The 18,061-nt window shown below is 39.9% G+C and overlaps 1 protein-coding gene across 1 annotated transcript in view; it reads right to left on the bottom strand.

Moving 5' to 3' along the window:
• The window catches only part of ITK (IL2 inducible T cell kinase), a 58,652-nt gene that overhangs the window by 33,871 nt on the left and 6,720 nt on the right, over positions 1-18,061 (bottom strand). The window contains exons 2-4 of the mRNA XM_060634833.2: positions 4,228-4,332; positions 2,295-2,376; positions 375-503 (exon numbers count right to left, since the gene is read on the bottom strand). Of these exons, the coding sequence (XP_060490816.1) occupies positions 375-503; positions 2,295-2,376; positions 4,228-4,332 (316 nt within the window). The remainder of the gene's footprint in view (positions 1-374; positions 504-2,294; positions 2,377-4,227; positions 4,333-18,061) is intronic.

The raw sequence follows: 18,061 nt of genomic DNA, 5'->3' as shown, positions 1-18,061 counted from the left end.
ATATAGTAGTGCTTCCCAAACTTACTTTGCACACAAATCTCCAGGGTATCTTGTTAAAACACAAATTTTGATCTGGCACCTGGGATGGGGCCAGAGAATTTACATTTCTAACTAGCTTCCAGATGATGTTGACACTACTGGTCCAAGGACCACACTTTTAGTAGCAAGGAGCTATAAAGACATAAGGTTTGAAGTGGAAACAGATCAACAGACTAGTATTAGAGGCGGATGATTTCCCTCCAACAGTTCTGAAGATGCAGAATTTTGTATTCAATCCTCGACACCCATGATGATGGGAAGCTGAGAGCTTTTACTTCCTCCTACTAGAGAGGTCGGTCATTTTACAAGAAGAAAGGGAATTCCCAGTCTCTTACCATTCTTGGTTGGATCGTACTGGGCACAGCCCACTGCGAGCTTCTCCAGCTGAGCACAGCACCTCCACCTCCCATCCATCCAGAAGTTAGGATGATACATGGGTACCAAACTGTTATTGTTCCTTGTTTCTGAAAGAGATTGGCACCAGCAGAAGAGTTATTTCAGGTTATTCTATCAAGGACAACCAACTTCTCAACTCCTTGAGATTGGACCCTGCTGTGTGAGCCTGAGTGAATAGTACCTGGAATAGTCACAAAAATAGCCTTTTGCCCAAGCATGTACATTTATGGAAGAGTATGTGTTGGATGTGGTCATCATCAGGTCTGGGTTCTTGTCTGACCTGGGGTTAATTGTGTGTCCCTAGATTGGGCAACACCCTCATCTGAGCCTCATTTTCCCCATGGTGCAATGAGATTCTTAGACTGGATCAGTGGGCCCCACAGAAGTGCCCAAGGGGCAATGGGAAGACTGAGCGGGAGGGATTCCTGCCCTTTCATCTCTCCCCCCTTCAACCACAGGAATTTTGCTTTTATCCCTTCTAGATTTGTGGCTTTAAAGTTAGATTTTGGCAAGATTAAAAAAAAAAAGAGGTTCTCCTGCTGAAAGAAAAAAGAAATATAAAAAGTGGAGAACTCGATAGACCATCTCAAATGCTCCTTCCAGCTTTAATATCCTGTGAGTAAACCCCTATGCAGAGGGAGAATGGCCAATGAACATAGTTGGGGTCTTTTTGATAACTTTTTACTCAGTGTTTATTCTGAGCCTCATGACTTGAGAATATTCTCCAGCTTACGCGGCGCTTGTCTGTTCATATCCTATTTGAGACAACAAACTTGGAAGAAGATAAGAATTGTATTTTTATTCTCATTTTCAGATAGAGGCATCACGGCTCTCAAGATTCCAAATGGCTTGCTTATTCTTAGTCCTAATAGCTACTTAGAGACAGATTAATATCTGAACCCACTTCTCCTGCAAACCCAGGGCTTCAGGCTAAGTAACAGGACTACTAATTGAGTTCTTTCTTTGCGTTTCATTCTAAGTGTCTGCCATGTCTTAACTCATTTATTTCTTACAATAACCCTGTGTCTGATTATTACAAGTCAGAATTTGTAGATGTAGAAATGAAGACACTGGAAGGTCAGGGAACTTGCCCAAGGTCACATACTAATAATTGGCAGAGCTGGGATTTTCACCTTAGCAGACTGGCTGCACATGTCACGTATACCCAAATGCTGTGCTGGTTCTAATTATGCTGCCAGCAAGGTGAGCCTTAAGAAATACCATTCCTGATGATCTGAAAGCTTTTAAAGTTAGCTAACATTTATGGGGTGCCAGCGATGGGCCAGGCTAGTTCCGAGGGCTTTACTCACAGCAGTTCTGGAGGCAGGTACTATTATTATCATTCCCTCCTCCTTTCCTTTTTTATAGATGGGGAAACTGAAGCACAGAGCAGCTGAGGCAGTTGCCTACGCACACATGGCTAGTAAGTGGCAGAGCCAGGATTCAAACTCAGGTCATCTAACTCAAGGGCCCATCCTCTTATTATTCCCACTAGACCAGGAGTTGGCAAACTTTTTCTTAAAGGGCCAGATGGTCAATATTTTAGGTTTTGTTCAGCAGCAGGCAAAATCGATATATTATGGAGGTACTTCTATAATCCTTTAACATACGACCATTTAAAAATACAAAAAACTTCCTTAGCTTGGAGCTTTATAAAAACAGGTGGTAGACTGGATTTGTTCGACCCTACATGGTACTGATTGTTGCCTCTTGGGCCCAGGGTGAAAAGTTGGGATCCAACACCAACACCAAAAGTGAGAAATATTTGACCGTCAGCTGTCCTTGATCTTACTACGGAGTCCAAGCCTGCTAGAGGATCAAGGGATCTCAGGGACCGATTTGCATAGGGGAGTTATTACCTTCTTTAAGGGCCAGAACCCAGCGTTGCCGGCTCTCACGGTCTGGAGCAAACACATACAGGAGGTAATTGTCATGCACAACCTGGAGGTACACAGAGTCCAAGATGAGCAGTGTGCCCAGAGAGCAGGATGATTGATAGCAGGCCCATCTAGCTTACTGGGTCAAGAGTGGGCCCTCAGGTGTTTGTCATCATAAAGGCAAACATCTGGGCAATTAGGGGACTGGTGTCCTTTTTATCCAAATATTTGAATTCACACAGGGTGAATCTCCACAGCTCAGACTACTTGTCTGAGATTCCATGTTGCCGGTAAGCAATTGCTAAATTAAAATAGCTGGAGAAAAAGCTCTCCATGTGACAGCATATTTATTTCTCATACTAATTTTTTAAAAAAATGTTTATTTATTTATTTTTGAGAAAGAGAGAGAACACAAGAAGGGGACAGGCAGAGACAGAGAACGAGAAGGAGACACAGAGTCTGAAGCAGGCCCCAGGCTCCAAGCTGTCAGTTCAGAGCCCAACACAGGACTGGAAACCACAAACTGTGAGATCATGATCTGAGCCGATGTCAGACGCTTAACCGACTCAGCCACCCAGGAGCCCCTCTCATATTAATTTTTAAGTGATTAACAAAATCTTTCTGTCATATGAAAGAGTAAGATATTAGATGAAAAAAATTACAATTGAGACTTTAAAAGCTTCTTATTTTGAAATAATATAAGACACCCAAGAAGTTCCAAAAATAGTACAGGATCCCTGTGTTCTTTTCACCCACCTCTCCCTAATGATTATAGAACCGTAGCACAGTTTCCAAACCAGGAAGTTGACATTGGTCCAAAATGATTAACTAAACTATAGATCTTCTTTGAAATTCACCAGCTTTTTCTCATGAACTTATTTTTTTTTTTTTTTTTTTTTTTTTTTAAATTTTTTTTTTCAACGTTTTTTATTTATTTTTGGGACAGAGAGAGACATAGCATGAACGGGGGAGGGGCAGAGAGAGAGGGAGACACAGAATCGGAAACAGGCTCCAGGCTCCGAGCCATCAGCCCAGAGCCTGACGCGGGGCTCGAACTCATGGACCGTGAGATCGTGACCTGGCTGAAGTCGGACGCTTAACCGACTGCGCCACCCAGGCGCCCCTCATGAACTTATTTTTAATTGGAATTTTAATGACAGGAAAATACATGTTATTCACTTTAATTACTAAATATTTCAATTCACAGAGGTCAACTTTCTAGTAGGAAAAGAATCCTTTTCTATATCACATTAAAAATGCGATATTTACCCCTCAAATTGGCAAAGAGGAACCGTACCCTAGAATGTACAAAGAGATATCCACTCCTTCAGAGTCATAGATGCCAAGAGTGATGCCAAATTTGGACGTCATGACCTAAAGACCAGAGATAACCTTTACCAACTCTGTCCAGTAGAACTTCTTGCAATGATGAAAACATTCTATAATCTGTGCTATCCAGCACATAGCTATTGAACATGTGAAATGTTCATCCATTCAATGGGCTTAGTGTGACTCAGGAACTGAATTTTCAATATTGGTTAATTTAATTTACATCTAAATATTAAACATACACCTGTAGCTAGTGGCTACTGTAAGTAAATGGTATTAGGCTTAAGAGTATTAGGCTTGGGGCCTTTGATATTTTTTTCTTTGCTCTAGGGGCAGAGAATTGGGACTTTTGTTGAGGCAGGGAAGACATGAGAGAGAAATGAGGAATTACACCTTTTCAAAATTTTGTGATTTGAGGAATGAGTGAATCAATAATTGAAGGAACACAGTAGCTTTCTTCTGGTTTAGTCTAAGACCTAACTATAGATCAGAGTCATCCCTGGTCTACCTTCTATTACAATGACTGAGACTTTCAACCATCATGCGAGGAATGGGAAACTAGCAATCTCAGGCATAGTGGACTTACCTGAAATGGATATTTATAGTGGCATGGGATACTAATGTCACTTTTCACAATCTCAACACATTTGATTCGGGAGAGTTCAATGGAGCCCTTCAATGTGCGCTTTTTCTGTGGGGAAAAAAAGCACATTCCATTTAAAGAAGAGAGAAGACCATATTTTTGTCCAGGTTGGTTGTAGAAATCCACTACTCTATAGATAAGATCCGTTAGCTTTGTAAACTAATCCCCCATGTATCCAGAAGTTACTTCTTGGCCCTTAGTGCCTAAGAGAGACACTCTGAGCCAACTCCTGGGAGAAACTGCCCTGTTAATTGTCTCTAATGGGGTCACTGATTTTAACTCATTGAGCAAAGGCACCTTATATCTCAGTGACCTTGTGACAAACAGCGGCATTTGTAGAACTTGTAGCTGGGGTGGGTAGTGCAGTATAGGAAACCAACTATACATGTGCCTGTTTTCTCTGTTTTGTGCCTTATTAGCACAGTAGTTGAATTCAGGCATGTCCTGCATGGTGATGTATACTTTCAGTGGCACCTTTCTTTTCTACATACGGATTCTCCAGGTCCCTTTTATTTATTCACAATCCCACAATGACACTTCTGTAGGACATTTCTGACTCTGCTCTATAACTACCTCTTCTTCACAGCCCCATCATCTGGTCCCATGTCTCATTTCCTTGGAAGTTTGCTAGATTTCTTTCCTTGGTAATTAATTTACATTATGGTCATGCGACAGTCATGACTTATAATGATGCTATAAACATGTTACTCAATTCTAAGGGTCCTTGTACTTGGAAAGTGGATTCCAGGGGATGTTACCCAATGGGACAGATTCTATTGTGAACTATCAGGCTCCAAGGAAGGCTAGTTAGGGAAAAGTTTTTGTGGAGCAGAAGCTTTTCTCAAGTGCCTGGAATTAGGCTTGCATTGAGAATAGAATTTAATTCAGATATGGAACTGTTGCAAAATACTTTGTTATACCTTATCTCTTAGAAAAAGGTAAAAATGGTGGTGAATTGGGCAAAAGTTGGAAAGGGCTAGGTTCAAAGTTAAGTTCTGTTTTCTTCTTTATTTTCTGTCTGGATGATCTATCCATTGATGTAAGTCGGATGCTAAGGTCCCCAACTATTATTGTATTACTGTCAATTTCTCTCTTTATGTCTATTAACAACTGCTTTATGTATTTAGGTTCTCCAATGTTGAATACGTAGATTTTTACAATTGTTATATTCGCTCATTGTTGGTTCCTTTATCATTGTGTAATGTCCTGCTTTGTCTCTTGTTACCATTTTTGTTTTAAAGTCTTATTTTGACTAATGTAAGTATTGCTACCCCGGAATTTTGTGTATGTGCATGTCCATTTGCATAGAATATCTTTTTTCATTCCTTCATCTTCAGTCTTTATGTGTCTTTGGCTTTGAAGTGAGTGTTGTAGGCAGCATACAGATGAGTTTTATTTTTTTTATCCATTCTGTCCCCCTATGTCTTGATTGGAGCATTTAGACCATTTATATTTAAGTTATTATTGATAGGTATGTACTTATTGCCATCTTGTTACTTGTTTTCTAGTTGTTTTTGTAGTCCTTCTCTGCAAAGTTGGCTCAGCCTCTAACTAGCAATGTGACCTTGGACAACACATCTCACCTTCCTGTACTTCAATTTTTACATCCACTAAGTGAAGATAGTAATGCCTACCTTGTAAAGATTATTTGGGGAATAAAATGGGTGTATGTAAACAAATTGTTTGGCTTATAATAGGTGCCCTCGATAAAGGGTACTCTCCCAACTAAAGAGGTTAAGGAAATCCTAACTATGGTAAGAGAGTCATGACATCGTAAAATTCTCCAGAAGAGAGCTCAGTCTGTACTTCCTAATTTTTGATACCCAGCCTGTTTGCTGGCCTTTGCTTTAGCAGCTAAGGCACAGAAGTGAGATTAAAAAAAAAGTCAAGAGGTGAAAAGCATCCTCTGTCAAATACAAGGAGGCTTTGTGGTGCTTCTTTTTGAATTTTCTTTCTAAAAAATACTTAATTCTTCAAGTATAAAACTTATCTGTGTAAAATAGTATGGAAGTATGTTAAGAAAGTATTTATAGTCTCATATTATTCCACTCTTCTCCACAACCTTGAGGTACCCAAGTTTAACCATTTGGAATGCATTTGTCTTTCCCACACACATTTATAGGATATATACAAACAAAAACAAGCATCTGATTCACATAGTGGTCTACAGCTTGCTTTTGTAACCTAAGGATGTATTAAAAGGTCAGTTTTCCCTTAAAAACCTCTGAAAACATGTGTCCTTTGGGCTCAAAATATCTTCTCATTTAGAGTCTTCCACAGCCAGAAATACATGCCTTGGTCCTGCCCATAATCATAGTTGTTGGCGATGGTTAATCTGTTTTTCAAAAACAGAAGAGCACAAGGGAGTTACCTTTTCAACAACCTTCTGTTGCTATGGGTAAACAGGGAGGCTCAGTTTTGAGGTTATCTTGTTTTTTGACCTTTATTGCATTGTTTCCTTAGTAGTATATATAATGAAATGCAACAAAAAGCTCATGACAGTAATATGACAACTCTGTTTGCAGACATGTTTGTCCTTGGAACCCACTAAGTCCTGTGCTCCCTGAGAGAGAAACCAGGACATCTATCACTGAATCTTTAAGGCATAGCGACAAGCCTACAACAGATGCTCAGTCAGAATGATATGAACAAAGGGCACCACTTTGAAACACAATTTAAACAATCTCAGTCAGGTATAAGGCTAATGCATTTATCTACTCAGGAAATATTTACTGGGGAGCCAGCTACAAACTAGGTGCTGTTCTGAGAGCAGGAAATAGATGAACTTGGTAGACTATGTAAAGGAGCTCCCAGTCTTGTTGAGAAGGCAGGCAATGAAACAAGTGCTATAAAGAGAATGGAATAGGTTGAGGTGACCAACTTGTGGACAGGGGAGGCCTGTCTGGAGAGAGGACATTTGAGAAAAGATCAAACAGTTGAAAAAGGATCCAGACATGAAGTCTGGTGGGGAGGGTGGTGGTAAGCACCCTATGTAAAGTTCACAACAAGAGCAAAAGTCCCAGGGTAGCAAAGTTTTGGATATGTAATGGTTGTTACTAGCCTGGGATCATCATAACCAGGGTATAAAGTGGAGGTAAGTATTAACCAGAGTTGTGAGTAGGGATAAAAGTTCTGTGTGCGAGTTCTAAAGCAGTGTTGCCTAATAATAGCAGAATGTGAACCGTACGTGTAACTTAAAGTTTTCTAGTAGCACATTAAAAGAAAGCAAAAAAAGAAACCATGAAATTAATTTTAAGAACATATTTTGTTTGCCTCATTATATCTAAAATATTCGTTCGATGTGTAATCAACATAAAAAAATTAATGAGCTACATTACTTTTTTGCTAAGTCCTTGAAATCGTGTATTATACAAGACATCTCAATTTGGACTCGCCACATTTCAAGTGCTCAGTGGCCACACGCGGCTCTGGCCCCATTATCGGACAGTGCAGCTTCAAGATACCCAAGAAAGTGTTCTCCTCTAACCTTACATTATGTCCTTTGATCTCTTAATATTCATTGACTTTAAACAAGGATTTTAAGAGGCATTGTGTTTTAACAGCCTGTCAGGTAAGCTGACCGTCAGGTCAGGTTTATTCTTCAGTAGGAATGGATTTCACATTTCACCATCAAAACTCACTCTTCATCCTAAATGGCTGCCCTGAGGTCAGTTGTCCTCAAATCTCTCAAGATCGGATATGTGAAAAACAAGAGACCGGCTGTGCATCCCCCCCAGCTGGGTCCTGGGGAGTAGCTGGTCCGTGAGCTAAACACAGTTTCATCTCTGAGAAATGGTGATTGCCTGTAATCATCCCAAACAACTGTGCTATTTCTGAAAAAATTCCAGGGTAACCTTTCCAAGGAAACCACATAAGAGCCATCAGGGAAAGAAAGACACCAAGTAAAACCTGCCCTCATTCTTGTCATTCCATCTATATCACTTGGGGTGAAAGTCGCAGGACCTCACTTGGCTTGGTCTTTTTTCTCAGCCATGTTCAAAGCTACAGTGTCCTCATATTCCAAAGCTTCTCCCTGGACACCTGACGTGTGTCAAACAGAATCCAACAAGATGCTGGTGCCCACATATTTGCACAAAGGCAAGCTTGTGCCAGCAGCTTTTATATCCCCTTTCTTTTTATGTTAATATATTGTATAAAATAGAATTTTAGATTGTGAGTTTCAAAGAGAGAGGCAGGGAACAAAACCAAAAGAAAGGACAATTAACATTTTTGAGCACTTCTTTTTTTTTTTTTTTTTTTTTTTTTAAATTTTTTTTTTCAACGTTTTTTATTTTATTTTTGGGACAGAGAGAGACAGAGCATGAACGGGGGAGGGGCAGAGAGAGAGGGAGACACAGAATCGGAAACAGGCTCCAGGCTCCGAGCCATCAGCCCAGAGCCTGACGCGGGGCTCGAACTCATTTTTGAGCACTTCTTATACCTCGGGCACTCAACGGGCCAGAGCCAATTTAATCCCATGATCCTGCAAAGTATCATTGCCCCACCTTGCATGTGAGGAAATTGAGGTTCAGAGAGGCCAAGTCTCTTACTAAGCAGGAGGGCAGGATACAAGCCCAAGCCTAGGACCCCAGAGCCTGAGTGCTTAACTAATGTGTTTCATGGCTCTTGCTCTTCCCCCAACTTCCCACAGGAGATTTTCATTCTCCAAACTCCCCACAGGGAACAATCAATTGCACGATCGATGCACCAAGCTGTGACCCAGCAGGCATTTGTCTGTGCCCTATTTGGTTGTGCAATGCTTATGCTGGATTTGAGAGGGAGAACACATTCTCTGCTTCCTCAGAATAATTCCCTCCACTTCACTCCTATAACAGTGGCTCCTTGGCTGTTTGGCTAGTCCAGCAGGTACGACTGTGAGACGCGATGTGTCTGATACCTAAGAAAGGTATCTGAAAAACAGCAGAACTTCAGCTTTCTGCTTTGGAGAGGCAGAATGGGCGACGACTGGAACTTTCAGGTCCTGTAGACCTGCATCTGCCTGACCAGCTGTGCAATCTGAGGCAAGTATCTCAACTTCTCAATTGCCTTGTTGTTTTTAAAGTGAGAATAATAATCGTCCCTGAATCATTGAGCTAACTTAGAGGACTTATAAAAAAGCCACATAAACCTACTAGCAAAATAAACTTCATTCACATAACAAACCAATCACTCAAGTTAAGTTACCCGCTTTCCTTTCCTTTGCTTCCCCCCAAAATAAGACCTTGTTCTCTTGTGTCTACATTTTGGGAGTGATTTTCTTTTGGGCAAATATGGAACCAGGAGCCACCATTTGGGAAGGGCAACATTAATTTTTAACTGACGACACTGGTGATTTTGACATTTTGGAGTCATTTAATTTGCAAATTATCTGTAAAATCAAATTACTTGCAAAATGAAAAGGGGCCTGTTTCCTGGTCTCCCGACCGTGTTGCATTTCCTCTTCCAGGGCTTTTGCTTTCTGCTTTTCTTCAAACTCGCCTGTTCAAAACCTTCCTCAAGTGGTCATTCTCCAAAGGTTTAACTCACTGATAGATTAAAGGTTGGCTTGTTTCAGAGGAGTTTGGATTAGGACAGATATTAGAAACTGAGGCCAGGAAGGAGCTTTGATAATTGAATTTTGGGCATTAGGGGAGAGAATATTTTTCAAAGGGGGGAGTGAGACATCTAAGACTTTCCCGGATCACACTGTAAAAGTAGCCACATACTGCCTTTATCAGAGTTTCTTTATGATTAGAAAGTCTTACTGGTGATGATTTGAACAAGGCATTTCAAATATTTTGCTCAATGCCTCTTCCAGAGTGTAGTATATTGTACAAATGTGAAATGGCGCAATGACATCATTGAAATTAAAATTGTGTCATGTGAGATGAAACTTAAGTCACTGATTTGAGGGTTATTCCCCTGTGCCTCCCCCACAGCAGAATGCCAGTTCTAAACTTGACTTGAGGGGTCTTCCTGAGTTTTAGTTTCATCCTCTCTGCAACACATGCTCAAGGTAACCCCTGAATTTGCTCCCAGTTTCCCAGCTCAGCTTTCTGTCTTTTATGACAAAGGGTACCTTGTCTCTGCAGGGGAGAAGAGCAGAGATTCAGAACTCACAAACGCCACGGTTTGAAATCTCTGCGGTGACAAGTAACATAGGGCAAACTTGGCTTAGTTCTTTGGGCTTAGTTCTTTTAGTTCTTAAGGTGTAATGAGATTGTTGACAGCTGCCTCTCAGGGTTACTGTGACCTGAGCTGTGGAAAGGTACCCAGCACGTTGCCTAATACCCAATAAAGATGTGATCATTAGTATCTCAATGGAAAACACCAGTTTCTTCTAAAACACTAGTGCAATTTGTGATTCGCTGTTGCTGGCTCCGCTCCCCTCCCCACCCCCATCCCAACCTGTCTTCATCTGGACCTACCTCCATGAATCTTTGCAATTCTGGGAGAATCTGAAATTAAGGGAGCATATTTTGAGGCTCCTGGGCTGACTTAAAGTTAGGAAACTCTGATCCATCCCACACCAGCCTTCTTTCCTTTCCTCTTTTCTGTAACACCTTTTAGTCATAGCTAAACCAGAGTCAACTGGCTTTCCTCACCTCAGCTTTTCACAGTGTGGTTTTTAATGAGGCTGGTTGTGCTGTGGGGAAAACACTCTAGCTACCCTTAAAGTCGTCCATCTTGTTCGTAGTATATCACCCTGACTCTCCAAGAGAAAAACAAAAGTGAGGCTTTTACCCTAAAAGGGAAGAAAAAGCAAGAAGAGAGAAGAAAGAAAGAAAGAAAGAGAAAGAAAGAAAGAAAATGGACTATACTCTTGTACAATTTCCAGAGGGAAATTTGGGATCTTTCTTAAAAGTATGAGTGGACTTTCTCACAAGAGACTGTTAAGAGCAAATACTTGTGGGAACAGTTCTGGTGTTTGGCAGTAGGAAGAGAGCTTTCTTTCAACCTCATATCTTTCTATACTCTTTCACTTTTGTACCACGAACTTGTATTTATAATATTTAAAAACAGTTAATTGAAATATAAACAAATGTGTTTTCCTTATAGGATTTATCCTATAGGAACATTTGTTCAAAATATATCAAGGTGTAGGGAGAAGGAATTCATAACGGCCTTATTTATTTCAATAAAAAAAACCTAGAGAACCTTAAATATTCATCCATAGACAAATGGTTAAATTAGTTATGGTTCATCCATCCTGTAGCCGTTAACAAAGAGGTCTACATGGAGGAACAAAAATGTATACATTAACTGAAAAAAGCAGGTGCAGAGCAAAAGATGGAGCCTCACTGCATTTTTGGAAAGAGAAATAATAAAATGCATAATAGTAAATGCAAAACTCAAATAATACAAGAAGGAACCCTGCTAACACTGGCTCTCCCTCGTGGGTGGCACTATAGCCGACTTTGACAGGGTAAGTGTGATGTTTCGGTAATATTTGAAGTTGTTGCAGGGAGCATGTAAATTTACTAAGCAGAAAAGTGAAAATAATATTTTAAAGCAGTCAGAAATTTAAAAACACCACCCTGTACTACAACTTTGCAGATTTCTGTGGGAGAGGGCTGAGGGGTACACATCGAATGCTGGGTGTGCAAAACGATGCAGCTTTTTGCCCTTGTAGCCTCCTGACCCCATTAGCAGTCAGTGGCAGCCAGGCAGCCCCTGTCACCTGCTCTTCTTTCTTCTTTATCCATGGAGGTTCAAGTTCACGACGGGTCCTCTTATCTTCTTCTTCTTTTTTTTTTTAATTTTTTTTAACGTTTGTTTATTTTTGAGACAGAGAGAGACAAAACATGAACGGGGGAGGGTCAGAGAGAGGGAGACACAGAATCTGAAACAGGCTCCAGGCTCTGAGCTGCCAGCACAGAGCCCGACGCAGGGCTCGAACTCACGGACCACGAGATCATGACCTGAGCCGAAGTCGGCCGCCCAACCGACTAAGCCACCCAGGCGCCCCTCTCATCTTCTTCTTGGGTGATAACCATTTTCTTCATAGATTCCATATGCTTTTACATGGGTGTATTTATTTTAGAAGTAAAGCAATACTTCAGGAATAATTTCTAGGTCTCGTTTATGTTAGATAAAGATATAGTGGTCCTAGTCTTTCAAAAGCATTTTTGTTTAAATTTGTTTTCAAAAGTGAGCAGAGAAAAGGACTTATATAGAAACCAAGAGCAAGAAGTGGGTGCTGAAGTAAATCTTCAAGGTTCTCTGCACATTTTGTCTCTGTTCTGTGAATGCTTTTTCAAAACCCTCCTTCTTTCCAGAATAGGCCATTTGAGATTTCTAATGAATTTGAAACTATATTTTTTTATATGCCTTTCAAACATTGGAGAGTCAGTAGCCAAAGCATATAAATTAATAACAACCTCACTACGTTTCAGAAAATAACCCTAGCACAGAGGTGATGATCAACGAATATTTGTTAATTGGTTGATTGAAGGAAGAGCAGGTTAGACTAAGTGTGCAGCAGAAAGTGTTGTGTGTGAACCCTATGACAAAACTCTTGATAGGATTGATTTGAATAAGATTTCCAGAATGATTGGCAGGTGGATGCAAATCTCTTGACAATGAAAAGATAGGTCAAAACCAGTCTGCACAAAGGGCTGAGCTAATAAAGAGCTCCTACAAATTATTAAGGAAAATATTAACAACATTATGAAGAAATGGGAAAAGGAATATAAATTGTTCTTAAATATAGGAAAAAAGGCTCAAACTTACTATGAAAACAGAAATGCAAATAATTGATACCGAGATACCATTTTTTAAACCTGTCAGACTTGCAAAGATCAAAACGTATGGTAATGGTGTTGGTGAGGTTTTGATAAAGCAAGCATCTCACATGTGGCCCTGGGGAATGTTCATTGGCACAACCTCTACGGAGAATAATTTGGTCATGTTCAATGAGATAACAGATGCAAATATCCTTTGACATAGCAATTCTACTTCTGGAAATGTTATCTATAGACCAAGGTTTCCCAACCTTGGCACTATTAACAACATAGGCTGGATAATCCTTTGTTGTGAGTTTGTCCTGTGCCTTGTAGAAGGCTTAGCAGCATGCTGGACTCTACCCAAAAATGTCAGTAGCACTCCCCTCCTTAGTTATGAAAATGAAAAAAATTTCCAGGCATTGCCAAAGATGGGCAAAATCACCTGTTACAGACATACTGAAAGTGACATAAAGATGAGGTTATTCATTCCTTGTCATTTGCAATGACAAAAAAAAAAAAAAATTGGAAACAGACTGAATGTCCATCATTAAGGTAACTTTTTATCCATTCAGTGAAATATTATGCATCCACAAAAAAGAATGAAGAAGCTCTTTGCATATAGGTATGGTTTGATCTTCAAGAAGTATTGCTAACCAACCAAAAGAAAAGCTAAGAAGTATGTCACATAGAGTATGCTACTGTTGCATAAAAAGGAGGACAAGAAGAATACTGATTTGTGTTTACATATGTATGCATAAAGTATCATTGGAAGAACTGATAGGAAATTGATTATATTGGTTGCTTTCAGGCACTGAAGCGCTGTGGCTTAGGATAAAGGTGGGAGTTGGCCATTTCATAACATTTTGTAACTGTTTTTTTAAAAAATGTATGTGAATGTATTATCTATTCATGAATTTTTTTTTAAAAGTTAGTCTATATTTTGCAGAAGATGACCTGAAAAAGTGGCTACTAATAAAGAGACCTGAAGTCCAACAGGCACACAGGCAAGGGGGCAAGAGTTCATTCCACCAGCAGTTCTGTTTTGTGCATTAATATTAATTTGCAACACAGATGAAAGCAAAGTGAACAGCACTAACCTAATGTCATTGAGATTTATAAAGAATTAGAATAACTTTCTCTGGAGTTCAGAGAAATTTGGAGGTCAGACAGCTTGTGATTGCAGGCTCACTTGCCCCTGACTCACAGCTTTCTAGGTAGAGCAGGGGGTCTGAGAGGATCTCTTTTGCCTGTCTCTTCTATGTTCACCTTTCCAAGTGCTCTGGTCTTTGTGGATGCACCTGTGCCTCTAAATGTCCAGGGGGATTATTACATTTCACTCTCTGAACAGACTAAGTGTCTGCTATTTTAAAGCAAAGAATCATGAATGGTGATTCATGTTGCTATTCCATGGATTCTGTGTTTCCAATCTTCCATTTGCAACCCACCCGCGCGCTCTCCACCATTGTGTAGTTCCACCAACTGGTACCATGGACTTAATGTTATTATTTAAATGGATTGATTTTTCACCTCAACAAATTTACTCTAAAGGGAAGTTTTAAATCACCACCATATGTTTAAAAATACTTTTTTTCTGAAGTAAATTATAATAAACATACATATATAAGTATTAAATTAAAAAATGTCAGAACCAGATCTGTCCATGTACCATCTAGAGTGCACCTAGTGGTACCCCACTTTGGGAAACACTTAATTGGGTCACTATACATGAAATTGGCCATAGCATGGACTGCGAAAGTGGCTACATTTGGTATTAGTGCCCTCGATCTCACTTTCTGGGCCCTTGGTCCTGGCTTATAGCCCTGTTTGGTGGTCTTTTTCCTGTATTATCACTCTGGGTATAACATTCCCAGGATGTTATTCTCAGGAAGTGCCCAATGAGGGGTACTTATGAATGGCTAGTCCAGTAAACTAAACAGAGCTGAGGTTCATACAGCATCTTTCCTTGGCAAAGGTCACCCCAGGAGCAGAGCCTCAGGTTTATAAGGTCAGGAACTCATTTTTGTCAGCTCACAGAGTCCGGTGGACAGGAACACACTCTGCAAAATCACAAGTGACTGGCAAATTCGCAACCTTGCAGTGAGAAACAGACTGGCCAAGATGCTTGTATCAGTTTTGCAGAGAATTCTTGGAGATACTACTAGGGAAACCAAAATGATATCAGAAAAGCATATGTTAGGGGCGCCTGGGTGGCTCAGTCGGTTAAGCGTCCGACTTCAGCCCGGGTCACGATCTCACGGTCCGTGAGTTCGAGTCCCGCGTTGGGCTCTGGGCTGATGGTTCAGAGCCTGGAGCCTGCTTCCGATTCTGTGTCTCCCTCTCTCTCTGCCCCTCCCCCGTTCATGCTCTGTCTCTCTCTGTCTCAAAAATAAATAAACATTAAAAAAAAAAATAAAAAAAAAAAAAAAAAGAAAAGCATATGTTAGTGGGATCAACGTATAGGGAATTACCAAAGCCCAAGGCAAGATGCTGTTTTTAACATGTACTACCACTACTGTGACCCTGGGCAAATTTCTGAACTTCTCCATGTCTCAATTGCTTCCTCTCTAAAACAGAATATTACTTTTAGCTTCTGCAGAGAACTGTGAGGGTTACATGAGAAAATTCATAGGAATGTGTTCAGTCTTCTTGCAGTGATGCTAGTTATTGTTGTCAATGATATTGTTGTGCTGTCATTCAGGTAAACTTGGGGGGCCCTGCTCCAGACCTCTATTATACAGTGTTGTTCATTGAAACTCACCGATGAACCCTTGGCCCAACTCTCTCTTCTCAGCCACCATGGCTGCTAAGACTCCTCGAACCCAAACAAGCTTAGATCTGAAAATACATTTAATCTAACTTTTAATGTTTGTCCCAGATGTGTGGCCTAGGAAAAGATACTTAGCTACTCTAAGCCTCTCCTTTCTCATCAACAAAATGGGGATCTTTTGCAAAGTAGGAAGCTTTTTGGCACTTGTTAAATCCTGCTACATGTATGATGGGTTCATGTACATATATATGACTGACTTTATATCAAATCATTTGATCCATGTATAGTATAAAAAATTATGTATCTTCCCCCTTTCTCACCGTAACATTCAAAGTCTATAAAAATAGTGCACTTGAAAAATCACCACAACAATGGGATTCTTTGGTTTTCCTAAGTTCCTTCTTAGAAACACAGTCTTCCCTAATGGTTCTGGTCACTTCTGGTGGCTGCATGCATTGCTTCAATCTCTGTAAGATGATGTAGCAGCAAATGATAGAGGCCATAAAATAATCTTATTTTATGACAAATGTAGTATTCTATCCTAAGGACCTGATTTTTAAAAGGAGACAGGTTTATGTTAGGTATATTAACATTTTTCAGTGTTCTGACTGAAACATGTTCATACCCAGAAACAACCTGAATGTCAAAGAATAGATGACAAAGAATTGATGACAAGTTCATCATTTTTTTCAAGTATGTAGAACAGATAAGTATCTCTCTGAAGTGAACTAGTTCAATCATGAAAAAAATCATATGTATGAAAAAATGATTACTTTGGGACCATGTAGATAAGTAGAAATGTATCTATAAAAGAACAAATGAAAAAAGTAGAATATAAAATTGTCATGCATTATGATTAGAACTACATGAAATTTATGTGTACGTAAGAGCACAGGTCATTCTCACAGAGACTGTAAATTGATGCCTTTAGACAAAAGAGTTACAGAGAATACTTCTGCATAACTATTTCATTAATTTTTTAAAATAGTGTGAGTATATGAACATTTGCTGCTCTGTCTCTTGTTATTAATCAAAGTGGGTTCAACCTGATTCTAATCGGTTTTTGGTCTTTGCTGCTTGCTAATGGCTGGCTGAGCTCCAGGTTGGCCCTGAGCACCTTTCCACCAAGACATGCAGGAGGAGGATTCCAGACAAAGTATCCCCAGAAGAGGGAGGTTATAGGATGTCAGCAAGAACCCCTCTCTTGAACTCAGTATGTTCACTTCTCTGTTCCGTACACAGGCCAAGCCTTTTCCTACTTCACAAGCTTCACACTGGCCGTGCCCTGTGCCTGAAATGCTTTTCTTCATTTCTTCAGGTCACTAGATCTTTCTCATCCTCCAGGCCCTAGCCTGGCTATAAATTCCTTCTCTGGCTACCCTTCTTCCCAACTCAGCGCCAGCTCCTGCTTAGTCTTTCCACAGAACCTACCACCGTCTGTATCTGCCCCATATATTTATGTACTTGTGGTTGTCTGCCTTCTCTACTAGCTAAGCTTGTGAGGGCAGACACCTTTCCTCTGTTATTTATCACCATATTCTTGGCATGTAGCCTGAAGCATGGCACATAGTAGATGTCAAGACATGCTTGCTGAACAAATGAATGAAACTTTACATACCAAAAAAGAAACATTTCCTTGATACAGTGTTAGGTTTAAAATAATGGGATGCTGCTGAGAGTGGCTTCTCTAATGTTGTTTCTTTGATTATCAAACAACTATATCTAGCACCACAGTATTAGTGGAAAGATGTGCTCTGTGATTTGATTCTCCATACTGCCACTGCCTTGAGACTACTATTTATGTGTATATTTTCTACTTATTGTTACTATTTTTTTTTAATTAGAATTTCTGTTATGGTAAAATAATAATGATGATGATGATGATAATAATAAAACTTTAGCACAAATATATGTAGTTGGGGGGGAAAGTCCTATATTTCAATTTTTATAACAAGTAGGTGTAATTTCTATGACTTTGTAAATATTAAAATAGGAATATGTAGCAAAGAGCTTGCTTATGAATACCTTAACATTAATGGGAATTATATGACAAACGAGACTTTCGATCAGGTTCTTATTTAATTAAAATCCTGACAAATTTACTGAAATTTCAAGGAACTGAGCAGACATCGGATCTAAAAAGGGAATTTTAGATACATGGAAAGCCATTTCAGAGCTTCTGTTTCCGTCCCTGGATCACTTTAAGTGAAGCCCCATAGTGTCATGAAGTCAAACCCAGACGGACCTCTGGATGAAAATTGGGTCCTGGAAGATTTATTTTCTTCAGTAGGCCTAATAACTTATG

The sequence above is a fragment of the Panthera onca genome, chromosome A1, assembly GCF_046562875.1.
Source record: "Panthera onca isolate mPanOnc1 chromosome A1, mPanOnc1 haplotype 2, whole genome shotgun sequence".
In the NCBI taxonomy this organism is placed as follows: domain Eukaryota; kingdom Metazoa; phylum Chordata; class Mammalia; order Carnivora; family Felidae; genus Panthera; species Panthera onca.
The sequence above is the reverse complement of the archived record's forward strand: the minus strand, read 5'-3'. Positions and strand labels throughout refer to the sequence as shown.